This window comes from Antedon bifida, chromosome 11 (assembly GCF_963402885.1).
Source record: "Antedon bifida chromosome 11, ecAntBifi1.1, whole genome shotgun sequence".
Taxonomy (NCBI): domain Eukaryota; kingdom Metazoa; phylum Echinodermata; class Crinoidea; order Comatulida; family Antedonidae; genus Antedon; species Antedon bifida.
In genome coordinates, this window is record NC_136236.1 from 13,389,696 (window position 1) to 13,416,686 (window position 26,991).

At 31.6% G+C, this 26,991-nt stretch overlaps 3 protein-coding genes across 6 annotated transcripts in view; 1 reads left to right on the top strand and 2 right to left on the bottom strand.

Moving 5' to 3' along the window:
• Positions 1-26,991, bottom strand: part of LOC144855926 (ER membrane protein complex subunit 3-like) — a 140,214-nt gene that overhangs the window by 61,591 nt on the left and 51,632 nt on the right. The gene's annotated exons all lie outside the window — the stretch shown is intronic.
• On the bottom strand, positions 6,371-10,382 carry LOC144855210 (uncharacterized). The gene is made up of 11 exons (XM_078713020.1): positions 10,362-10,382; positions 10,017-10,286; positions 9,512-9,809; positions 8,785-9,270; positions 8,500-8,567; positions 8,254-8,300; positions 7,977-8,048; positions 7,671-7,891; positions 7,409-7,547; positions 7,074-7,205; positions 6,371-6,916 (listed from the first exon to the last, which is right to left on the bottom strand). Exons 1-11 carry the CDS (start codon positions 10,380-10,382, stop codon positions 6,751-6,753), a joined length of 1,920 nt encoding a protein of 639 aa, XP_078569146.1. The 3' UTR covers positions 6,371-6,750.
• Positions 17,936-26,991, top strand: part of LOC144855921 (uncharacterized) — a 37,141-nt gene continuing 28,085 nt past the window's right edge. For all 4 annotated transcript variants that reach the window (XM_078713875.1, XM_078713877.1, XM_078713876.1 and 1 more), the window contains exons 1-10: positions 17,936-18,079; positions 18,862-19,390; positions 19,521-19,595; positions 19,755-19,829; positions 20,433-20,819; positions 21,096-21,410; positions 21,493-21,873; positions 22,154-22,465; positions 22,638-22,714; positions 23,361-23,462. In XM_078713875.1, coding sequence (XP_078570001.1) covers positions 18,865-19,390; positions 19,521-19,595; positions 19,755-19,829; positions 20,433-20,819; positions 21,096-21,410; positions 21,493-21,873; positions 22,154-22,465; positions 22,638-22,714; positions 23,361-23,462 — 2,250 coding nt within the window. In that variant the 5' untranslated portion in view covers positions 17,936-18,079; positions 18,862-18,864. The remainder of the gene's footprint in view (positions 18,080-18,861; positions 19,391-19,520; positions 19,596-19,754; positions 19,830-20,432; positions 20,820-21,095; positions 21,411-21,492; positions 21,874-22,153; positions 22,466-22,637; positions 22,715-23,360; positions 23,463-26,991) is intronic.

Here is a 26,991-nt window from a genome sequence, read left to right on the forward strand (position 1 = left end):
CTGAACGTGTTAGGCAATCTGTAGAATAGTGTTAACAACTTGTATTATTGCTTAGATGGACATGACATTGAAATAAAACACACTATAAAATTTCAAATAAATTTCAAATAAAATGCAAAATTTTAAAGTAAAAGAAAACAACTCACATGTATTAGTTTGGTCAGGGATATCAGTTGAGCCACTACGATGGCCCTTAAGTGCCTTCTGACGCTGTATTAGATGTACCTCTTGCTCAGAGATGTCACCTGAACAATTATGATGACCCAGAAGTGACTTTCGTCTTTGCCTAAGACGCTCCTCCATTATTTGACGTTTTTCAAATGAAAAACGAGCACGTTCTGCTTTTTTTAAACGAAGTAGTTGATTCCTACATATAAAACGAAAACATTTTTCTAGTTCTTAGTTTTACACAAGTACAATTAAAATAACAAACTCAACAATGTTATTAGAAAAAATAATGTAACCACCTCTCTATCATTCAATCTTTCCAGTTAATCGTCATCAAACCTTGTTGCGTCGTTTTTTTTAGTAAATCAACAAGACTTCTGTATAAAGCTAATTTATTCATATTTTTATATCAATTCGTCTGGAAAACTGCCTAAACACAGTTTGCAAAATACCTTGACGAAAAGACGGCAAAAATATTTCTCGGCATTGTTGTAAACATTGTTGTAAACATTGTTATAAACATTGTTTTAACAACAGCAGTCAGGTCAGCACTTTCCACAGTGTCAACAAATTTATAAAAGTAGTATCATTTTATATGATTATATAATACAGGTAATACATTCTAAAGTGTATAGTTGTACTTTAAATTAACAATCTATACAAGGAAGCTTTCCCAACCCTGGTCATTCACCTCTGAAGTTAGATGAAGATTTAGCAGGAATATCAGCCCTCGGATGGTTAATTGAAAGATCTCCATTGGCTTCATATAAAATTGTACACAATTATTGTTTTTGTTTATAAATGTATTTACTCTGTTGTTCCTTTGTACCTTTTTGATAGAATTAAGTTTAACCGTGATCAGCTTTCATTTAATTGCATTCATTTTCATTTAAGCGACTTCGCTCTCTCGATGATGCCACCCAACTTTTTGTTCCACGATCTAACCAAAAAGCTTTCTTGTCACCGCTCCGTGGATCTGGAACGCGCTTCCTGTCGATTTAAGAGTAGCAAATTCGGCACCTCTATATAAACGTCAACTTAAAACTTCTTTTTAATTAATAATGCTAGTATTGTTACTGTAGGCGCTCTGTTCTTTGTAGGGCGCCATATAAAAACTTACATAGAATAGATAGAATGTTCTGCAAGCGAATTGCGAACAGATAATAGATGAGTATGAATACCAGACGGCACTCAGAAAACTAATGGAAAAGGGCAAGTTGATTTTGAAGCTTTAGAACATACAGTAGTAAAATCTTAGTTCCACTTTAGTAAAGTTTTAAAATGTATTCACTACCTGTATATAATACAGAAAATCACCTCTTCACACAGAGCAGCCTGCCAGGCAGGAATAGAGAACAGTGTGTAATTGATGTAAAAGCTATTGAATTTTAACAAAATTTACGTCAGGGACCTAATAAACAAAACAAAAAAACCCCATAATACTTGCATCCAAATGTTCATCCAGAGTAAAGGTCAGGTCATCCCAAAATACTAAATTCATAACCAGTTATTATTTTACAGAAGTAAACCTTAAAAATATCATATAAAAATGTTGATATTACTTTTACATTGACTAAATTCTATATATGAACTTTATACATTGTTTTTTTTTTTTCAAAGTTCAATTGCACATGGACAGGGTCATTAAGGGGTCATTAATCATCAAAATAAGTTTACTAAACAATCAAAATAAGTTGTTATGGTATGTGAATAAACATACGATGCTAAAATATATCAATAATAGGATAATAAAAATAGCAATAAAAAGATTTTAGAGTTGATTTAGAGTTCATTCTTGATTGTAAGTGTTGGTGGGAAAGGGTGCATTTTTCATAGAAAAGCAGCAACTATATATAGGACTACAATTGCAAACAACATTTTGTATTAAGCCTGTCTTAAAACTTAACCAACTGATTTTCCAAAATTATCAACTTAGAATATTAGTACACAGCATTATAATTCAAATCATAAACACTTTATGATATGTTATTTATTTTGATAGTCACTTGTTTGGCAAAATTATGAACACAAAATATTGTACTCTGTACCCTATTACCCTATTAAATGTTTACACTGTCAGCCATCCTAACATAATCATAACAGTAGGAATATTATGAGGACCAAATCAAGGTTAGTGTTAAACAAAACCTAGTATAGTTAGCTATTGTCCATCTTGTTATTTCCCTGATGTAAATTGATTGATAAATTACAATATTATATTTTGAAATATTTATTATATTAAGTTAAATCATATATTCTAAACACACAATTGAGATATTATCCATTGTAAAGTTCACAATAGAAATGTTAAGTTTTAAGTTAATCTTTAAAACACTAAACAATTTAGACCTAAGAATGAAAACCAAAGACTGTCAATTACAAATGACACTAAACAATTTGTAATGTTACAGATGGCAAGTAATAAAGTGCAAGATACTAGATGCCAAGACCATCCCGACAACACAGCAGAAAGATTTTGTACAACCTGTAACAAAAGTGTATGTGCAAAATGTTATATGAGTTGTCTTAGAGCAAAACATACTACTACAAAAGTACAGGACACTGATATATCAAAAAAACAAAAAGATCATCATGATACTATAAAGATGATTAATGCTACAGATGCATTTAACAAACGAGTAACAGAAGTGATCAGATTAGCTGATGATCTCAAGCAAGTATTAGAAAATACATTTGAAACTTTAATAAAGGACCAAGCAGACTTTGATTCACATGTAAAGATGATCAAAAAGCATATTGAAACAATTGTTTCTACAGTTGAAGAAGAAAGCAAAAAGCTATTGTTGGATCTTGAAAATGTATGTAAGCAAAAGAAGGATGCCATGGAAAGACAAGTAAATGAGCTAGAATCACACCAAATGAATGTGCAAAGTCTGAAGAAGAGTGCAGAAACAATGGACCAACCAGACATGTGTCAAAAGACATGTGACAAGTTAAAATCAGACATCAATGAAGTCAAAGAAAATTTCAATGAAATGAATTCCATATATTTATCTTGTGCAAATAATCTCAAGCCAAACGTGACATATAATACAGACCTGGATGATGCTCTTGCAAAAGGCCTAGGTGACATCACAAGTATTGATAGTAGGTTCATCATTGACAAAGATGATAGATCCATTACAGTATCAAAGGGACAAACATTTGAAGTGAAAGCAGAAAGTCTGGATAAAAGTGATAGATGTAAAGTAGCGGCTACTCTGATAACTCCATCAGGTGAAAATATTGCTACGGAGGTAGAACACGTGGGAAATGGAGAGTATAGAATAAAAGCAAGATGTGATAAGGAAGGTGATTGGAAGATGGATGTCATTGCTGGAGTAGCACACTTTAAAGGATCACCAGTGAAGATCAAAGTGGAACCACTAGGACTTGTACATATCATTGACAACATAGATACACACAAAGAAAATAATGACTATAAGGTATCAAATATATTGTTAGACTCTAAATGTTGTATATTAGTATCAAGCAACTGTAATGAATTATTGAAGTTTACAAAATCAGGTGAATTTGTTGAAAATATTCATCTGGCACAACATGCTAACGTCAGTAGAATGCATAACATGAGTAACGGTCACATTGTGTACAGTGATGCAGGAAGACAGGTCGTTGTGATGCTTAATGATAAATATGAAGAATCTACTCAATTCGGTGAAGGGGTATTGAATCATCCGAGGGGGTTGACAGTAAACGATGAAACACAAGTTCTGTATGTTGCAGACAGTGAGGCTAACTGTGTCTGCATGTTTACTATTAATGATGGCAACCTACTGGGAAAGATAGATTTGGATCAATTGAAACGTCCATGTGATGTTACTTTAACTAGGGAAAATCAGCTAATGATTACTGGTATTTCAAATCATAGAATACAAATGTTTGATGCAAATGGTACCTTTATTAAAACACTTGTAAGCCAAGGTGAAGAAGATGGAAAGGTTATGTCCCCCTGTTATATAGTAACAGACATGAATGAAAACATAATAGTATCCAGTCAGAAAAAACTACAATTATTTGACAAAAATGGTGTTTTCTTAAAACGAATAGATACTCTCGATGATAAGCTAACATATCCGTTTGGAATCGTTGTACTTTCCAACAGACCACAAACAATAGCAGTAGCCGATTTAAACAGTGTTAAAATTTTGAATTACTAAATGGTCTCTTAAAATCTACAGTATATAGAATATAAATTATTATTATTAATTAACAGTTAATTATTTGTTAAAAATTTGGCAAACTGCTCAAGGGAAATTGATGGGTGAAAAGCCCAACACAGATATAGTATGACACATTCAAGTTGATATTTAATTAATCAATTGAATATAAACTAATTTAAAATTTAGATGTACTGTTGGAACTAATTCTAAACATAATGTTAATAATAATGTAAGAATATTTTTACTGTACTTATACACCTAAGATCAATATCTAAATATATACATTTAAAAAAAAACATTAATTATATTCAGAATCCTTCTACATGTTTATCATTGTGTGTATTAAACTCAAAATATCAAAAAAAAGCTTGTTTGTATGTTACTTTTTGTCAAAAGTTATAAATCTTTTCTACACCCTTCATACTTTTATGAGTTATAAAGAAGATCATGATATAATAGAAATGAGTGATGCTATAGAAACATTTAACAAACAAGTAGCAGGTCAGCTGAAGATGTCAAACAAGAATTAGAAACTACATTTCATTCTATAATGGATTAAAAAGTAAATTTTCTATCACATGTAAAGATGATCAAGTTATGATGAAGTTATTAACATGCATAAAGAAACTATTGTTTCTAAAGTTGAAGAAACACAAAAAATATTGTTGTATCTTGAAGATGTATGTAAGGAAAGAAATGAAGAATATTAGCTGTAGCAAATTATGGACAAGGCAATGTGAAAATACTGAAAATAATAAATTACTAAACTTGAAGCCAAAATAAGACACATCAAGATGGAAGCAATGGGTGTTAAAATATATAAATGTGCAGTCATACAATAAAATTCACTATTTAAAAGAATACTACTGAAAGAAAACATAACTACTGTATAAATACTTATAAATAAAAATTATTAAGTATTGAAATCCAGAAGCCAATAGTTTTTTAGTTTGTATATTGCTTCTATACAATGAGATTAAATGTTTCATGATTTACAATTATTTTGATTAAAATCATGTGTAAAGTCTGGCAATGTGAAAGGGATTGGATTGTATGAAATAAAAATTTTCTACTAGAGGTCTCAATTGGAAACCAAGGGTCTCAATTGGAAGGTGATTCCAATATTGAAAAAATCTCTTAAAACTGTCCTCCTCTTTCTTTATTTTCAGTTAAATAAATATATAAATGTAATCTAACCTAGAGGGTGTTCTGTGGTGCTTAGTGATTCATGGATGATTTCTTCATTTTTTTCTTTTTCAACCTCTATCTAAAAAATAAAATAATTTATTTTATTTTGTCATTCGCATTTTAGTTCAATAAAAAAAATGCAAGCATAAAATGAAACAAAATTAAGCACACAAAATAACTAAATAAGCAATTAAAATATCTTTTACAGTATAAAAACATTGACAATTTTAGAACTGTACATTAAATAATAAAATTATAAAGTCTATACCTTGCCAGTTGCTGGCAATGGTTTTGGTGGCAGAATCAATCAATGACTTCACATCTGAAAGTAAATGGTTAGAAAAGTTGAAATCTGGGAATTGTCAATCAATTTTCAGTCAGTAGATCAATCAATCAATTAAAAAATAATTTTTGAGGGTATACAATTTAATATTTGAATTACAAAATAATTGATTGGTCATAAAAGAAATTTATCATTACTATTTCAGAAAAAAGGAAAAAATCTACTCACCATAATATTTGAAAATTATTTTCTAAAGATGAGCTTGCATGCAACAAAGCATTATGCAATTAACTAAATATACAAGTATTGTATGCAGTGTTCTCTTTATTGAAACTAATAGACAAGTGTTTATTTAATTCCTGTTAGGAGTCAAGTTATAAAACAAAACTACAATTTTAGGTTCATTTTCTTTTATAATTATATACTTATTACAAATGTTAAATAAAAACAGTGTTAAGTTTATGTTTTATAGTGTTTATGCATTTATTGTTATGAATGCAAAATATGCATTCTATAATTAACTTAAGTAATAGCATACCAAGTGGTCGTGTGTAAAATGCTCATGTACACAATTCTGTATAAAGAACTATGTACAATACACTATAAGAAAAGAGTAGGAATCATCTCGCGGTATGCTGATCATGGTCATGTACACTGGGGTGTACAAACAACAACATAAAGTTAAATAGATTATACAACCTCAGAATACTTCTTATGGTATTTAGTATTCTGATGACTGACCCAGTCGTTATAATTTTCAATCAAAATAAAAAAGTTTGTCTGTTTATTGCACTGCACATGGAAGTACTAAAAATAATAAATATATGTACAAATAAATAAATAAATCCTCGACATGAAAAAAAATTCTTTTGTATGATATGGTTTTTTGGCAAACACACACACAGGAGAATTATACAAAAATAAACATTTTTACAAGTAGGATACCAAGACGTTTGGTGTTGGAATATTCCTTTCAAGTTCATCATGACGGATGATTCTTCTTCTCATCTCTGGAAACCTTTCCATCAGTAAGTGCTCTTCCAATGGTGATGGCGTCAGTCTAGCTGTTGGATGAAATGGCTTGAGCAAAACAAATCTAGAATTGCATAAAACAAAAAAAAGCAATGAAGTTTCACCACATAAATTCAGCTTTGTTGAGACTGATGATGATAATGGTAGTCATAGTGATGATGACTCCTCTAACAAAAGATAAAAATATAAAGATGAAAGCAACTAATTGATACAAGTCGTACTTGGCCTTGTTTGGGATGGATTGAGGTGTGTGAGGGCGCCGTACAAGCATTGGTCCTGACGTCCCATCAGCCTTTTCAAACATCTCTTTGTTTGAGCTTCTCAATATTTTTGGGTCTTTATTTAGACGAAACCTGAAAAACAATTTACAATTTTACTCAGTAAACTGGAACACAAACGAGGATGAAAAGATGAAATTTCAAAGCATATAGGAACAATTGAACAATAAATGGCATAAGACAGGAAAAATAATAGTGTGTGAATGATGACATCATATTACACACAGTAATACATAGTTTGTACTGAGCATGCTCAAAAGTGGAAAAGACATCAATACCTGTATGCCATTTCTTGACTGAGATCATTTGTTTCTTTATAGTGTTTAGGTTGTGGTGGCGTACCAGGACGTGTTTTCATTGCTGGTGTCTGATGCTTTTTAAGCAGATCAAGTGAACTTTCTGAACGTGTTAGGCAATCTGTAGAATAGTGTTAACAACTTGCATTATTGCTAAGATGGATATGATGACATGGACATTGAAACAAAACACAGTATAAAATTTCAAACAAATTTCAAATAAAATGCACAATATATAACTCACATGTATTAGTTTGGTCCGGGATATCAGTTGAGCCACTACGATGGCCCTTAAGTGCCTTCTGACGATGTATAAGATGAGCCTCTTGCTCAGAGATGTCACCAGAGCAATTATGATGACCCAGAAGTGACTTTCGTCGTTGCCTAAGACGCTCCTCCATTATTTGACGTTTTTCAAATGCAAAACGAGCACGTTCTGCTTTTTTTAAACGAAGTAGTTGATTCCTAAAAAGAAAACCATTTTAAAATTTAGCTTACACAAGTACAATTAAAATAATAAACTAAACATTTTTATTTTAAATATACCTACCTCTCTATCATCCTATCTTGCCAGTTGTCATCAAACCTTGTTCCATCGTTTTTTAGTAAATCAACAGGACTTCTGTATAAATAACAAAAAGCTTGTTTATTTAATATTTTTTATATCAATCCGTCAGAAAACTTTTAAAAATTATTTTCATAGCATATTCGTAATATTTGTAAGTATCATCAACACAAGAAGTAAAACCTATATTGACTGCACATACTACCTTTTTAGGAATTACCTGTGTACCAAAAACCTTACTTTACTAGTGTCATCAACTCACCCTGGAAAACTGATATTTCTTTGCAAGTAATGCGAATCAAATGACATCTTGAAGGAGACAAAAAAAGAAAAAATCATATTTAAAAAAAAAACAAAACAAAGAAAAACAAACAAATTATTATTATACATATATAATTTTACTAATCTCTGGCTGTTTTAACCTTTTTGTTCTACTACCTACAGCATTGTTTTATTCAGTAAATTATTGTTATTAATTATTATTATTATTAATACATATAAATCTTACATCATCCTGTAAGGCATAAAGGTCTCCTGTCGCAACTGTATGAGGGCGCTCTAAAGAATATCGTCTTCCTTTAATAAAGAAAACAAAAAATTTACTATGATTAATTAAAAACATTCATTTAGATTCAAATATGAATATACAACATCTACAGTAGTGTAGTAGTGAAAATCAAGTATTGATAATGATTGTTAGCTCATCGGTACCTTATCTAGTAGTGATTATGATTTTGTTAGTAACATTTTGTTACTGTATCTTTCAGTTAAAAAAATGTATTTAAAGCCTTACTGTTGGCATATTCAGCTGTGTTTGGTCTCGCAATTGTCCCGTCATCTACGGTAGATTTCAAACACATGTTCATGTCAGAGAACAATGGATGAATAAGACTTTCTTTTGACCTTCCTCTGACCCCACTTTCTTCATCAAAATATGATTGCTCATCTGTACTCTTTTGTTGCAATCTCATTAATGATTTTAAGCCTTTAGATTCCTTAAGCCTTCTAGAAGTGTTCTTTTTCTCATCAATAAAATCTTCTAATAAATACTCTTCTTCATCTAAGTTTGGATCCTCTGGGTCTATACAGCTAGGCTTATACCCTGCAGTGGTTGCTCTATTGGAGATGGCAGAGCTTGTATGGTACTCAGTGCTTGTTGTGACAGAGGCTGAGCTAGGCCTGCTTTCTTCTTTGCTAATTGACTTTCTTGATGCTTTATGAAGACTGTACTTCTCAGTGATGGAAAGTCTTGAGGCTGCTTTTAAAAATGACATACTTCCTACAATAGAAAGTATAATATATTTATAGCTATATATACTGTATGCATGTAGTAAGTAGATTAATATTTGTTAAAAGATCCACTGTCTCTTTTACCTGTAAATGCTTTTCTAGTTTGTAAATGTCGGGCTCCTCGCTGTTGATTGTGAATTGAAATACAAAATTTAAAAACCGAAGCTAGTAAATTCACTGTCTTTATTTAAGGAGATACACAGTGCATCTTCAAATTCCTACTTCCATACCTGTATCTTTTGATTTCTTTGTGTCTGCTTCTTGTTTATGCTTTCCTTCAAGTCTTTCATCTTTCAGTAACTTATCTTTTGATTTTCCTTTATCATTTAATTTCCTCTTTTGTTTTAATACTCTTCTTTCTGTTGGATCCTCCTGGTTTATTTGCTTCTCTGTCATTTTTGATTTCTTCCCTTTCTCCATCTTCTCTCCATATGGCAAGTTTTCCTTACTCATTGCACTTGAGGGATGTCCTACTTTTAATCTCCCATCAGGAATGCTTATCACTGAGATGACATCAGATTCCATTGTCTTAAAATAGAAATAAAATAATATCAATTAAAACAAACACAGAAGATTTTAAGCTCTGTCTACACAATCAAACTTTATGCTCATATGGACACTATGATGTCATATCACTACCATATTTTGGCACATCACACCTTTTTTGTAAAACTAGTTTGATAGTGCAGACAAAGCTAAGTCACCACTAGACAGTGAATCAAATCATATATTTACCTCAGTACCACTAGCGGATGAAGGTTTCAGTTTCCACACATCAGTAGTAGCATCACTCTCGGCTTCTCTACTACTGTCAGATACAAGCTCAGCCCCGACTCCTTCTGCCTCTGGTGCTGTCTGAAGCTGTGACTCAAGTGCTTGGCCAGCTTCTGATACTGGCTCTGCTACATCTGATGACACAACATCCGAGTCATCAATTGCTTGTTCAGCTTCAATTTCATCTGCTGTCTTTGTATTTGTAACATTAGTGTCAGTAGTAATCTCTTTCTGCAAGTACAAAGATACATATAGAAGTAAATAACATTCCTATGGATAAATTATATAAGACATTTTTTTATACACATTCAACAGCGAGCAACACATCAATTACAGGATTAAAAAACAATGATTCAACTCTTGTATTTTTTTATTCCTCTTTAAAACTATACTACTGTTTGTAATACATAAAAAGGAAGGTAATTTTCATGAAATCTGCATATTTAACAACCAAATTCAAACAGAGTTGACTTCCTTACTTTTAATGGGACAATTAAATGATTCACTAATTCAATTTCATCATCTTCCTTTACTGCTCAGTATAGTCGCAACAGGGAGACTTAAATCTTGCTGGTAACACACAGGTGTATACTAGGGACTTTTAGATTGAGTAAATTACAAAACCTCTTTTCTTTTCTAAAATATATGCAAATGACATACCTTAATTGGGTTAGTTGATTGTGAATGCTGTAGATCACCTGATACTGTAGACGTTGTCTGCTTGGATCTTTTTTTATTCTTTGCTAGCGTCCTAGTCCCTTTTTGTGTCTTCTTCTGAATAACACGTTTGGAGGCTGAACTGCGTTTCTATAAAAGGTTTAATTTACACAAAAAATGTAGTGGTGTTTCATCATAAAAATACAGCACATTATAACAGATATACAGGGGAAAAACTAACAGATCTGTCAAATGTACATAGATACCGCAGTAATACTATATTAAGTCAATGGGAAGCGGAGGAGTAACTATTACTCAAGTAGAATATTAAATTAGTTTGGTCTCAATGTGCTTATTTATAAGATGATGATTTGGAGGGTGTGCAAAAAGTAAATCTTACTTCATTTATCTTGGTGGTTTCAGTATCACTTGTCTGGTAACTAACAGCCTAAAAAGATAAAAACAAAATGAACAAGATGGAAATGGAAATTTATGTAAAAATTGTTGCTCCACTTTGGCGCTAAGCTGTCTTGAATTCAATGAATGAATACAAAAATATAATGTCAACAAACATCTGTTCTTTAAATAGTTTTAAATAATATTTTACAAATGAAAAAGATAAGATAAGATAAGAATATGTTTATTGCATTTTTAAAGTCAGTTGAACTATTTCTTTACAATATCATATAAACAAATCAATTTTATCAATATATATATTTCATAAAAAAGGAATTTTGGCCCTTGATGAAATTGTTTTGAAAAACAACCTCATCATTCTAAGGGCAGACATTCAATTAACAACATTTTGTCAGAGAAAAATGTTTATCTTGGCAATTCTAATAATGCTAATTATTTTTTTCTAAGAAGTGTAAAGAGAACTGACAGTAGAACAAACAAAATGGTGGGCTATATAAATATTCAGTGTAAGTAGTTGCTGATATGTTATTGATGTTTGTTTTGGTAGTTTTATTAACACCCTGATGCATGCTGCACCTTGTTGACAATTTACAATACATGATACAATGCCTTTACTTAAACAAATAAGGTAAGCTGTATTAAATAACTTGTGAAGACTATAAATAAAATTTGAATGGTAAATAAACGCCAGAGTTCCATACTTTATTATTGTTCATTACAATAATCACAAAGGTTTGGTACTGTACTGGATCTAGCTGACCCTTGACCCTCACTAGCTACGATTCAATAATCAATAGTAATTATTATGCATAATATAAATACTAGGAGGGAAATTCCAGATTGTAAAAGGGTACCTTGAAATGTTATTATTATCATTATTATTGGAATGGTAGAATGACATGTACAGTACTGTAGTTCAATTTACATCATATATTAGTTGACAAACCAGAAATACCGATACTCAATTTGAACTAAAACCAACTGTAAGTAATAAAACATTAATATATAACTAGTGTGGTAGGAGTTAAGCTAATCTTTAATTTGTATGTATTTGGAAATACAGGAGCGCTCATAAATGCAATGAAAACAGCAATTCCCAAGCTAAATGGAAAACCTAGGAAAATACTAGTGTGTTTTAGGTCATAATTTTGTGACACTAGGCGTACTGTAGGCATGGGCAGGGTAAATCTAAAAATACTCTAATTAAGTTTTTAATCCTTTTTAGCATTTCACATCATAAAGTAAAACATTTGACTTTTGTATATAAAAGCAACAAAATGAAATCATCGCACAGTTTACATATTGCCCCCATCATGTAGTAAATTTCTTTTTAAATTACAGTATAATGTTATTTTACAAAAGAAATACAAATGTTTAGTATAATTTATCATGTCACTAAACTCTGTGTCACTGTACAAGGTGTTTTTCAAATATAAAATAATATGGCAGTGATCAGCTAATATTAAATGATAAATTATTTAAAAACATTAGTTGGTTTCTAATAACTATTTTGCACTATGACAATTTATTTTTGTGAAATGTTTCATAGTTGCATAGTTCTGTAATACCAAATTTACATAATGAATTCAAGGAACCATTCCTTGCCTTTTGTGCGCATCATAAATAAAATCAATTTCCTATTGTATTTTAGTTTGGTTGTAACCACAGTTTAAAAACCTAATTTGTTTCACTTCATGCCTTTGTAATCTGTACACAGAAGCTTATGCTATTTTTGTTATTTTGTCAGTTGGGGAATTTCCAACTATCATTAACAAGTTCTTAGGTTGTTTTATTCATTTATTTATAAATAGCAAATACTTTCTTTGACTATATTAACGATCAGCACCCTAACATAAAGTTCACAATTGAATATGAGATTGACCATCTTCTTCCATTTTTAGATATATTGTTAAACAATAATGGTTCTTCTGTCGTAACTTCGGTCTTCAGAAAGCCTACCTTCACGGGTCTCCTCACTAATTTTTACAGTTTTTTCCTTTCTTTCTTCCTTTTCTCACAAAATTTGGCTTGTTCGTAATTTGATTGACAGAGTTTACAAATTGAATAATTCCTGGTCAAGCTTCAAAAATGACATTTCCATTCTTAAAACCATTTTAAGTATCGATAAAATTACACGTAAATATTGAAATTAGCATTCAAATCATTTAAAATTTGAAACTTTTTTAGTCTTAAGGACCCTGTCCCCGATATGTTATGCTCTCGTGTTGTATATAAATTTGAATGTATGTAATTCCATGTATATTGGTGAAACCAATAGACGGTTATCAATGCGGGTGCGTGAATATTTCAGGGACAAGTCTTCTCACATTTTTCAACATCTGCAGGATTCAGAACGGTGTAAGGCCCTTGCTAATGCGGAATGCTTCACCGTTCTGGATTCTGCAGATTCCGCTTTCAAATTTAAGGTCAAGGAAGCTCTCCACATCATGTGGAGTAAACCTTCCTTGAACAAACAAATCTATAACTTAGGCATCACGCTTGCCATATGATTGTTTGTTGCCTGCGTTCCTTGTTGTTTTATCATGCTAATTACTCCCTTATTTACCTGTCCTATTGGTATATAAGTACTCTAGGCATTGTTTTCTGTTCTGATGATGAGAATAGTTTCTCGAAACATGTCAAGACATTTTAAGGTAGTTAAGTTGCCTATTTATCAAATTCCTCACAATCATTATTTTAACTCGAAAGTTCGGTGGAATCATTCATCATTTATTAATATCTTCTATTCAATTGTATTGTACAGTACATTATGTCATTATCATTTAAACTTCAAAAGTATAACTGAATTTGTATTTTACTGTGTAGTTATCATTTTTATAAAATTTAATTTGGTATTCATATGATTTTAATAATTTTGTTATTCCTCTACCAGAAAATGTCAACAGACGACTCAATATTTGCAGACTTCCTTTCAAAATTAAGTAAAGAGTATGAAGGTAAAAAAGTCTTTTGGCTGAAACTGTTGCTATTTGACCACTGTTCAGGAGAATTGTTAGGCAGAGATGACATCCCAGCACATGAATTGTTTAATGAGCTTGAGGAACAAGGTTACATTTCTTACAAACCATTGGATGTAGACATTCTAGAGAAAATTGCTGAAGTAACAAAGCAGAAAGAGGCTTTAGATGTATTAGAGAAGTTTAAAAATGAGCAAGTCAACAAGAAAGTTGACAACTTCACCAAGGGCGAACCAATAAAACCATTTCGTAAAAATCTTTATAATGCTTTAAGAAAAAATTCAAAGAAAGTACCAAACATTGCTGCTGCCTACAAACTGCGACATGAAGAATATAAGAATATTTGGGACTTTGTATTCAAGCTGGAAAAGAGCAAACTTCTGGTGGACACAAAGGAGTCAAAGGAAAGATTTGCAAAACAACTCGACAAAGATGCGGCAGATATTTTGCTTGGTATGTATTTCTTTTAAAAAAACAACAATTGATGTGATTTAATGCATACAACAAAGAAGACCATCATTACATACCATAATATGTTAATATTTAATACTAGCCTTTTGTAACACAAAATTATTCAACCCTCATTTTCAAAATCTTTTGGTATGTACAGTATGGACATCCACATCCCATTCAGTTCATACCAATTTACAAACAATAATCAGTATCAATAGTACTGACGATGATATTCTATATTAAATGTTATACAGTCAATTCTCCCAAAACCAGAAACGTTTGTTTAATTTTATTGGAAGGATGACTAGTCTATAGGTATTAGGGTTAGCTCAATTCAAATTGTCAGGATTTGTGAGATAGAGATAGAAACTACTTTTTTTTTTGGTGTAGGCAATTCTTCTAGTGTAGATGAACGTTCCGAGACATCTACATCTCTATCTGTTGTTGTTGACCGCATGGAAAAAGGTAATAATATTTTCAGAATTAAAATGCATTCCAACACAAAGTGTTAAAGCCATGGTAACACTTGTCATTAAGAAGAATAACAATAAAATTGGCTCTTTTTCACAGTTGAGTCCTCTAATGTATATGTACAACATTTGGAAGCATCCACAGCAGAATCCATAGGCCTTATTGAAAATGGTAACATTTTGTATTTTCATGTCAAGTACTCCACATAATGAGAGCTGCATTATTATGCTTGTTTACTATCATTTAATCAGCACTGAAATGTTACCTAGAATGTTGTCATTATCAATCTTGTTTTTTAATTGTTGCATTTCTAGAATTATATGATGTCTATGTTGTAAGTGATAATGGTGAATGGGTAAATAATGTGATAAGGGATCTGACAAGAATGAAACTTAAGTGCTTAAGTCAAAAACACTGGAACCCTTCAATTACTGGAACAGAAAACATGTCAAATCTTACAAACAAATGTAAAACAGTAGTAGTAGGCTTTTCATCATTAGAACAGGAAACTCAGGTTTCAAAAGATGTTGCTTTAGCAATGATGGATCGAAGGACATTTAAGAAAAACATGAAAATAGCACAACTGGTTATTGCAGAAATAGACGAGAATGCAATAATACCACAATGCATCAGGGAACGAGTATCTGTTAGCAAAAGTTGGAAACCTGGTTTTTATAAAATGATCCTGAACACACTAAATGAAGAAGGTAAAGTTGTGATATTTCGAACGTTTTATTTACATAATTTCAATTTACATCTATTCGTCTTGTTTTCACTTTCAGGTACAAAGTACTATGAAATGAAAAAATTAGAATTTAATACAGTACTTAAACTTACTTACAGGTATTCAATTGGAAGTGATAACAAGAGAAGAAGAAAATGGATTCTATAATTTATGTATGAACAAATTTCCAAGACTGAAAACATTGTTTGAAAACATTGGAGTTATGTTAAACTATTATAGATCGGGATCTATCATCTTCCAACTTTTTGTAAATGATGCCAATAGTTTGATTATGTTATGGGAAAGTCATGTCAAGGAAGAGTTGAAGAAAGATCTGGCAGAGATATTAGAATATCCTGCAAGTGAGTTGGAAACAGAAATAGATGAGCATGAATACCAGGATGTTCTCAGCAAACTAATGGAAAGGGGTAAGTTTATTTTTTAAACACTATTGAAATTTTATCAAAAGATAACTAACCAATGATGTTTATATTTGTTTAACTTTACATTTCTAGATGTATGTGACCTCTACGTTGTCAGTGATGATGTTGCATGGGAAGAAAGGGTGACAAAGGAGCTGAAAGGAAGAAAACGAGGTATTGAATGCCTAAGTCATAAAGACCCTTCACTTAGTACTGGTGACTTGTCAACTCCTATAAAGAGATGTAAAACTGTAGTAGTGGGCTTTACACAAGGGCATACTGATGTTTCAAATCGTGTTGCTAAAGTCATGCTTGATAAAATGAAAATCAATGAAAACATGAAAAAAGCACAACTGATCATAGCAAGAACAGATGAGAATGTCGTCATACCAGACTCTTCTAAGTTAGTATCGGTTATCAATAGTTGGGATAAAGATTTCTACAGTCAGATCCTGAACACACTAAATGAAGAAGGTAAAGTTACTGTACTCAATCTCTATCATTGATAATTATCATTCATAATTTGAGTTGTCATCATTATAATATAGTATGAACATACACATGTTTTGTGCCTTGATAATTTTGCTTTTCAGAAGAAACAAAATCAAGATGATGTTACCATGTTATTTAATCAAATTCTTGCTGTTTAAATGTTTTATAAATTATGGTTGATAAATATTGCTTTTGGAAATAACATTTTCATTTTTAAAATATTACTTTTTTTAAACTTAATAAATTAAATTTAATTTAAATTAATTTTTTTGTTATAGGTATTCTATTAAAAGTAAACATACAGAATTTGGAACATCAAAAACAAGTTTATAATTCATGTGTGGAGAAATTTCCAGAATTGGTAACATTTTTCCAAGAAATGATTCCTGCCACATTAAGATACATTACTGAGGGATCAATACTCTTCCACCTTGCTGTAAATGATGCCAACAGTTTGAATACGTTATGGGAAAGTCATGTCAAGAAAGAGTTAAACAAAAATTTGGCAGAGATATTAGACTGTCTTGCAAGTGAATTGGAAACAGAAATTGATGAGCATGAATACCAGGATGTTCTTGGAAAACTAACGGAAAAGGGTAAGTTTTACACTGTGTTTTGGAAATGTTCCACTTTAAAGTGTAAAATGTAAGTAGGAGATTTCTACATTAACCTCTTTAGACATCTAAAAGTAAAGTGGAAGTATAGTTTTATTTTATTGCATTTTGACCGTACACTGGTAATTACAACAGAAAATGATAACACTAACAGACAACCTTTTGCCACAAATCTTATTTAGGTACAAGTAGCCAAGCACCTAAAAGTGCCACCACACAAACCAGTACATCATTAGATGAACCTGCCATAGATGTTGAAGTAAGTGTTCAGTTTATCCAAAATTATATACAGTATTACTCACTAAATTAATAATCTCTGCAACATTGAAAATTTATAATCCATTGTGAACTGTACCTATTGTTACATTTCATAAAGTAAATAAGGTATTTTGCATTAAATAAACATAAATTGGCACAAAGTATACATAATACAATTTCAAAACGGTACTAAATGCCATAAAGTGTAAATATTCCAGACTAGAAGTACTGTATTGGCATACGTATTGTTCTGTTATGATAATAAACACAAAGCTTTGGTACTGCACTGAATAATAATAGCTGACCCTTGACCCTCACTAGCTACGATTCATTAATCAATAGTAATTATTTTCCATAATATAAATAGCAGGGAATTTCCAGCTTGTAAAGCTTCTGCTATTTTGAGTACCTTTTCTTGAAATATTATTATTGCTGTGTGGCGAAGGTCGGAAAGGTAGAATGTATTGTGGATAGATTAATACTTAATGTACTGTATACCTGGAGACGATTCTGAGCGGAAGTGAAATTGAAACCAGCAGTAAGTAATATAATATTCAATAACTGGTGTAGAAATTAATAATCTCTGCAACATTCTCTACTGAAATATATATAGAGGGTTTGACAATTCAGATCAAATGTAAAGTCAAAAAGAATACTAGTGTTTTGTAAGGAACTCAATTTTTTAATATTATTTTGAATTACTGTTATTGTTTTAATATACATTTAAAGCTAAATTTATTATTTATGGGAAAGTGAACTTAGTAACCTTAACATTTCTCACTGTCAATTAATTTGCATAATCAAACAGTACAGTTCTACCATACCTTCCTGGTTCTACTACCCATTTGACTTCTAGAAACCATAAATTGTATTGTATATTAGATATTCTAATATCTATTTAAATTCAAGCAACCATAAATTCTTTGTATTGTATTTTAGATGATTATACAGACTTAGTTATTCACGCCTTAGTGGATACATCTGTATACAGCAAAGTTTTCAAGCATACTTGCTTATAACGCTATATTTGTAACTTGGGGAATTTACAACTGTTGTCAATTTATAGGTAGTGGCTTTATGAAACTTTTAAACTTTGAAGATATTTAAGTCTTCTATATGTTGTAAGTAATGACAATATTGCTGTATACATGACTTTACAAATGTCATATTATTTTAATAATTCTTTATTTTTACTATTCCAGAAAATATATAAACTTTGAAGATATTTATGTCTTCTATATGTTGTAAGTAATGACTTACAGTATTGCTGTACTTTACAAATGTCATATTATTTTAATATTTTTTTTTTTACTATTCCAGAAAATGTCACAAGTCAATCCAGACTTTGCAGGTTTACTTTCAGATATAAGTGAGGAATATGATGGTGATGAATGTTTTAAGTTAAGATTTCTGTTAAAGGACCACTGTTCTGGAGAATTGTTAGGCAAAGAAAAAGTCACAGGACATGAGTTATTTAATGAACTCATTGACCGAGGTCACATTTCTTATCCACCTACAAACGTGGAGATTCTGATTGATATTGCTAAACTGACAGAAAAGACTCAGGTTTTATCTTACCTTAATGATTTTAAAAACAAACATGAAAATGCAAATGAAATCAAGGCAGAACCGATAACAGAATTTCGTAAAAATCTTTATAAAGCTGTAACAACAAATACAGTTACAGCACCAAGAATTGCTGCAGCCTACAAGCTAAGTCATCTCCAATATAAGAATATTTGGGATCTGGTATTCAAGCTTGAAAGAAGCACACAGTTGGTAAATACACCAAAATCAAAGAAAAGATTTGCAAAACAACTTGACAAAGAAGCAGGAGATATTTTGCTCGGTTGGTAACTTATCATATCAAATTATAAAACAAATATTAAACAATGAAGATGCAGGTAAAGAAATATTCCTGCTGTCCATTTAATGACAATGATATCCAGGTCTTAATGCAATAACCTTACATTTCACAGGTAAATCCTCAGGGATAGATGAACAAGAAAGGTCTGTGTCATCCACACTGCAGTCTGGTGACCACATGGAAAGAGGTGATATTATTTTTTCTCAAAATGATCTAGTTAACACTGGTTCTTGTTATCAATAATATACAGTAAACATTTTCCAGTTTTCATTTTATTGAAGGACGTTTAGAATTAGGCCTTAAATCAAGATTGGTAAAAACTACTATTAACTTGACTATTTCACAGGTGAATCTTCTGGTGTAGATCAACAAGAAAATTCCAAGGCATTTGCATCCCAAAATGTTGATCCCATGGAAGAAGGTAAAATAATTATTATCATTATCATTCCTATCATTAAAATACAGGCCACAACTATTACTTATTATGGACACATGAAATCCAATGATTTCATCAATTACTCTGCATTTGTGGTTTGGTATCTACTGTATATAGCCTAAACATTTTTAAAATCTTATCAAGCCTTGCAACAATAAAATTGGCTTGTTGGGTCTTACACAAGTATTAAGACAGTACCATTTGTTTTACTTCAATCCATGTCAAGTTCCAAGATAATTCTTGTTCATCATCATTTCTATCACAAACCATATCTATACAATCAGCACAGGTTCAAGGCACTGCTCAACCATTGTTCTGGTGGTAAAACAAGTCTACTTGGATAATGACTTAAAACAGGAGGTCCAGTGTACACTTCTGGCTCGTGAACACAGTTTCATCTTTTGGAGGAGTAGGGGGTTACCCCGGTTTACTGGTCCACCTTAGCCCTGTTGAGCGCTGTTTGGTGGCAACACTTGACACAAAGGGAATCTTAGGGGAGAATAAAGTTGTATTGTATGGTTATTCCCCCACATTTACCTTTAAAAGCACAGGTTGATGTTTAATCTGCTTTAAATGTTACATTTCTAGAATTACATGATTTATATGTTGTCAGTGATGATGATAAATGGGTAGAAAAGACTATAAGCGATCTGAAAAGAAGAAAACCAGATATTCAATGCCTAAGTCAAAAAGACTGGAACCTTTCATTTAGTGCAGTTGACAACATGTCAAATCTTACAAAGCAATGTAAGATGGTATTAGTAGGTTTCACATCACGACTAAAAACTAATGTTTCAAATTATGTTGCTGCACTTATGTTTGAACGATGGCTATATGGGAATAAAAAACTACAACTGATTATAGCAAGAGTAAACAAGGATGATGTCATACCAGACTCTTTCAAAGCAGTACCTGCTAACGACAGTTGGGAAGGTGGTTTCTATGATATGATCCTGAACACATTAAATGCAGAAGGTAAAGTTTCTAAATCTCTTTTTAATAATGTTAACTGTCCCATCCCATACTGTAGAAGTCAAAATAATATTATTAAAAGTTATGCACATGTAAATATTTGCATGTGTTTTGTATCTTGACTTGAGTACTTGGATTATCAAATTAAAAATATCAATTCTCCTTTTTGTAAAGTATCAAACCAGATTATGATTCAACCAGTTATAATGATTTTCATTACACTTTGTGTTTGATAAACAAAACAAACAATTAAATAATTCAATATCTGTATCATTTTAGTTATGAAAGTGAAAGTAAAAAAACAGAATTCAGAACATGAAATACCTCTTACTTCAAATGTGGAGCAACAGCAAGGCCTGGGAGCATATTTCAAACAAAGATTTGGAGCCTTTTTTGGAGGTCATGGAAGGGGGTCTATAATCTTCTACCTTTTTGTAAATGATGCCAACAGTTTGAAGATGTTATGGGAAAGTCATCACAAGAAAGAGTTGAAGAAAGATCTGGCAAAAATATTAGAGTGTCCTGCAAGTGAATTGGAAACAGAAATAGATGAGCATGAATACCAGGATGTTCTCAGCAAACTAATGGAAAAGGGTAAGTTTATTTTTTAAACATCCTCGAAATGTTCTAAAAGGAAACTAAACTAGAACAATGTTTAAATTGGTTTTATTTTTAGATGTATGCGAATTCTACGTTGTCAGTGATGATGTTGCATGGGAAGAAAAGGTGATAAAGGAGCTGAAGGGAAGAAAACGAGGTATTGAATGCCTAAGTCATAAAGACCCTTCACTTAGGACTGGTGACTTGTCAACTCCTACAAAGAAGTGTAAAACTGTAGTAGTGGGCTTTACACATGGGCATACTGATGTTTCAAATCGTGTTGCTAAAGTCATGCTTGACAAAATGAAAATAAATGAAAACATGAAAAAAGCACAACTGATCATAGCAAGAACAGATGAGAATGTTGTCATACCAGACTCTTCTAAGTTAGTATCGGTTATCAATAGTTGGGATAAAGATTTCTACAGTCAGGTCCTGAACACACTAAATGAAGAAGGTAATGTTACTGTACTCAATCTCTATCATTGATAATTATTCATAATTTGAGTTATCATTATTACAGTATGAACATACACATGTTTTGTGCCTTGGTAATTTTGTTTTTCAGAAGAAACAAAATCAAGATGATGTTATCAAGTTATTTAATAAAATTCTTGCTGTTTAAATGTTTTATAAACTCATCATGGTTAATAATTTTGTCTTTGGAAATAACATTTTTATTTTTAAAATATTACTTTCTTAAAAACTTAATAAATTAATATTTTTATATCTTATAGATATTCTATTAAAAGTAAACATACAGAATTTGGAACATCAAAAACAAGTTTATAACTCATGTGTGGAGAAATTTCCAGAATTGGTAACATTTTTCCAAGAAATGATTCCTGCCACATTAAGATACATTACTGAGGGATCCATACTCCTTGCTGTAAATGATGCCAAAAGCTTAAAGATGTTATGGGAAAGTCATGTCAAGAAAGAGTTAAAGAAAGATTTGGCAGAGATATTAGACTGTCCTGCAAGTGAATTTGAAACAGAAATAAATGAGCATGAATACCAGGATGTTCTTGGAAAACTAACGGAAAAGGGTAAGTTTTACACTGTGTTTTAGAAATGTTCCACTTTACCATGTTTAAGTAGGAGATTCCCCTCATTAACCTCTTTAGACAAAGTAAAGAGGAGGTATAGCTTTATTTTATTGCATTTTGACCGTACACTGGTAATTATAACAGACAATCTTTTGCCATAAATCTTGTTTAGGTACAAGTAACCAAGCACCTGAAGGTGTCACCACACAAAGCAGTACATTATTAGACGATTCTGCCATAGATGTTGAAGTAAGTGTTCAGTTTATCCAACATTATATACAGTATTACCCACTAATTTTAATCACTTGTTGAGTAGCCCTATGAGGAGGTAAAAAAATGTGTACATTTGCATCATTCATGCCCGAAGGCTTTCATTCAACCGGCTCTTTTAACATCATAAAAATAACATTCAACAAAGGGTTCTTTAACACACCTCTATGATGTCTGAATACCATAATAAACATATTGAAATAAATTACTGTGAACACTTGACATTAAGCGAAAAACCTGTCCCCTCCCATCTCATACACTTTTCTGTGATATTTGTGTACATGTATAGAGTTATAAAACTATACTTATAATTGATAGTCATATTCAAGTTAAAAATGAAAATAGGGTCATCTCAACTCAGCATGAATCGTGCATCCATTGCACAATTTTTTTTGTTTTGCAGAAGATTAAAGATCCTAATTTATTTTTCCCCTTCATATAATCATAAATTAAGATTTTGTGAAATGTATGACTGTATTGTTTGTGTACTGTACATAAACCATTTGTACTACCTATAGATACAGTTGAAATTTGATATCCCATTAATCAATATAAAAAATACTTTACTTTATTTATAATACTTTAATTAAAAATGTGTTAATATATATCATCTTTAATTTTTAAGAATTATAAACAGTTGCAAATGAAAAAACTAATTGAAACACAAGAGAATAAGCTTGAATTCCACCAAGAGCCAAAACCTGACCACAACAAGTCAAATATCAATGTAAGTACACAACATGAAATAGAGAAAGAATCAGAAATTTATGCCAAACTAAAGTTAATGAACATTAAACAATTTCTAAACCAATGTTTAAACATTTTTCCTGATAATATGACAAGAAAAATTATCACAGATTCTGTAAAGTACATCATTGAAGAAGATAAGTCTATTACTGTAACAAAGGGACAGCCATTTGTAGTGAAGGTACAAAGTGAGAATAAAAGTGAAGAATGTAATTTAGCTGCTACTCTGATAAAGCCATCAGGGGAAACAACTGCCACTGATGAAGTAAAATATGTGGGAATTGAAAGTACACAATAAAAGGTAGATGTGACGAGGAAGGTGATTGGAAGATGAATATCATTTCTGCTAGAGTGAAAATTGAAGATTCTCCAGTGAAGATCACAGTGGTACCAGTAGGACTTGTGCATATCATTAACAATGAAGACATAGCAGCACACAAAGTGGATGAAGCATTCGACGTATCAGATGTAGTATTAGACTCAGATGGTTGCATATTGGCATCGAGCTATTGTAATGAGTTACTGAAATTTACCAAATCAGGTGAATTTGTGGAAAATTTTAAGGTTGCTGAAAATGCTATGGTCAGAAGAATGCATAACATGAGTAATGGTCACATCGTGTACAGTGATTTACACAAAAACAATGTTGTGATGCTAAATAATAAATTTAAAGAATCCACTCAATTTGGTGACGGAATATTGAAATGTCCATGGGGCTTGGCAGTAAACAATAAAACACGAGTTCTGTATGTTGCAGACAGTGAAGTTCATTGTGTTTGTAAGTTTAATCTTGATGATGGTATGGCATTGGGTAAGATAGGTTTAGAGGTTAGAGAAGATGGTCAAATGAAGTCCCCAAGAGATCTCACTTTAACCAAAGAAGGTCATTTAATGGTTGTTGACTGTGGTAATCATAGAATACAAATGTTTGATGCCAATGGTACCTTTATTAAAACACTTGTAAGCAAAGGTGAGGAAGATGGGAAAGTGATGAACCCGCGTGTTATAGTAACAGACATGGATGAAAACATAGTAATAACCAGTGGAGATAAAATACAATTATTTGAAAAAAAATGGTGTTTTCGTAAAACGAATAGATGGCGAAAAGGATGGGATTAAGGATCCATGTGGAATATGTGTAATCTCCAATAGACCAAGGAGATTAGCTGTAGCAAATTATGGACAAGGCAATGTGAAAATACTTAATTACTAAACTTGAAGCCAAAATTACACACTAAAGCAAGATAGAAGCAATGGTGTAGAGGATGGCGTAATGGTAGGTGATGGACCTGGAGAGACGCCAAATAGGAAACATGGTCAATGGCCCAATAGAGAGGTAGGGACCTCTTGACTTACCTCAGATGATGAGTTATATTTTGGTGTAGAGGATGGTGTAATGGTAGGTGATGGACCTGGAGAGACGCCAAATAGGAAACCATGGGTCAATGGCCCAACAGAGATTTAGGGACCTCTTGACTTACCTCAGATGATGAGTTATATTCTGGTGTAGAGGATGGTGTAATGGTAGGTGATGGACCTGGAGAGACGCCAAATAGGAAACCATGGGTCAATGGCCCAACAGAGAGGTAGGGACCTCTTGACTTACCTCAGATGATGAGTTATATTCTGGTGTAGAGGATGGTGTAATGGTAGGTGATGGACCTGGAGAGATGCCAAATAGGAAACCATGGGTCAATGGCCCAACAGAGAGGTAGGGACCTCTTGACTTACCTCAGGTGATGAGTTATATTCTGGTGTGGAGGATGGCGTAATGGTAGGTGATGGACCTGGAGAGATGCCAAATTTTGGCATTTCAAAGTCACCTATTTCACTTTCCTGTTCTTTCATCATCTTTAAAATACTTCTCTTTTTTACTGAAAAATGTAAATAAAAAATGTTAGTTTATATGCCACGGAAGGCACGAATTATGGCTGATCAATACAAAATGTGCTCTTGTAGTTGCAGGCAATAAATACAGAGGATAATGTTCAGTCCAGTAAAGAGCTTTAACCAGACAATTGGGGTTTTTGGGGGGGAAATTGATGACAAAGTCAGGACACTTTCTGGAATTGGAGCTTACTAAAACAGTGTGTGTGAAAGAGAGGGATTACCTTTACTAGTACAAATTTTGTTATATCTAAAGTTATACTAATGTTATCAAAAGTTTATTTTAGGAAAGTAACTGTACATACATTTCAAGATTTCACTGTTAATATCCTGTTGATTAAATTCGCTGTTGAGAATCATGTCAATAACTGATAACAATAATAATAATAAGCTTTATTTAATCACGGATACTTAACTCAACTAAAAGTTGTTTTTCAGTAAGACCGTGCTCAAAGGAAAACACCAACAATAATAAATGTAAAAAGCAGATATCAAATCAAAAAATAAAACAATTACAGAAGCAAAAAACAAAAGCAGATAATAAAACAATTACAATGAATTAAAATGAAACAAGGATACACTTACTAACTATAAAATTAAATAATAAACTACATTTAAATAAAGCTACATGAAATTAGCAGTTAACAGTTTCTTAAAAAGAGAGACAGAGTTCACATTTTTAATATTCCAAACCTTGGCACCTCTATATGATAAGCTACGTTTTTTGTAGTTTGTTTTTGGTACTATTAAATTTGGCTTAGTTCTAATATTATAGTAATTGTTTTTGATATTGAACTTATTTAATAAATATGGAGGTGCAAGCTTGTTCATAATCTTAAACGTAACAATAGCTTCATTTATATATAATCTTTTATCTAAGTTCATCCAATTTAGACTTTGTAGAGCTTGAGTACTAAGAGTCGGTTTGAGATTTGTTTGTAATAACTTTTGCTGCGCGATTTTGAAGAACTTGTAGTGTTTTACTTTGAGTTATATTTGAACGTCCCCAAACAACATGGCAATACTCAAGATGAGGAGCCATAAGTGATTTGTATAGTTTGCATTGAATTTATTTCGGAAATATATTATTAGTCTTTTTTAAGTAGTTCAAGCTCTGCAAAACCTTAGATTTTACATTATCGATTTGTGAGCACCAAGCAAGATTATTATCTAATATCACACCAAGGTGTTTACATTTATTTACACGAGAGATTGGTTCTCCATCTATGTTAATGTTGACTTGTAAGTCAGATAGTTTACTTAATCTCTGACTCGTTCCAATTAACATAAATTCAGTTTTTTTAACATTTAGGCTAAGTTTGTTGCATATGAGCCATCTTTTAAGACACAATAAGTCAGAATTTATTGTTTCAGTAAGGTTATTAATATTATTGGAAGTGTAGTATATGGCAAGACTAAACTAGAAAATAAGCAAGGAAAGCAGGGGATGGCCCTTTAAGCCCAGAGGCTTGTTTCCAAAGGGGTCCCCAAACATTGTAACATAAATAAAACATAATATATCAAGGAAAGACCTAACAATTCCATAATACTCAAAAATAGTTTATATAAACAAATTAAAAAATAATATTCATAAAACATTTTTTTACCAAACTTTCTTTCAA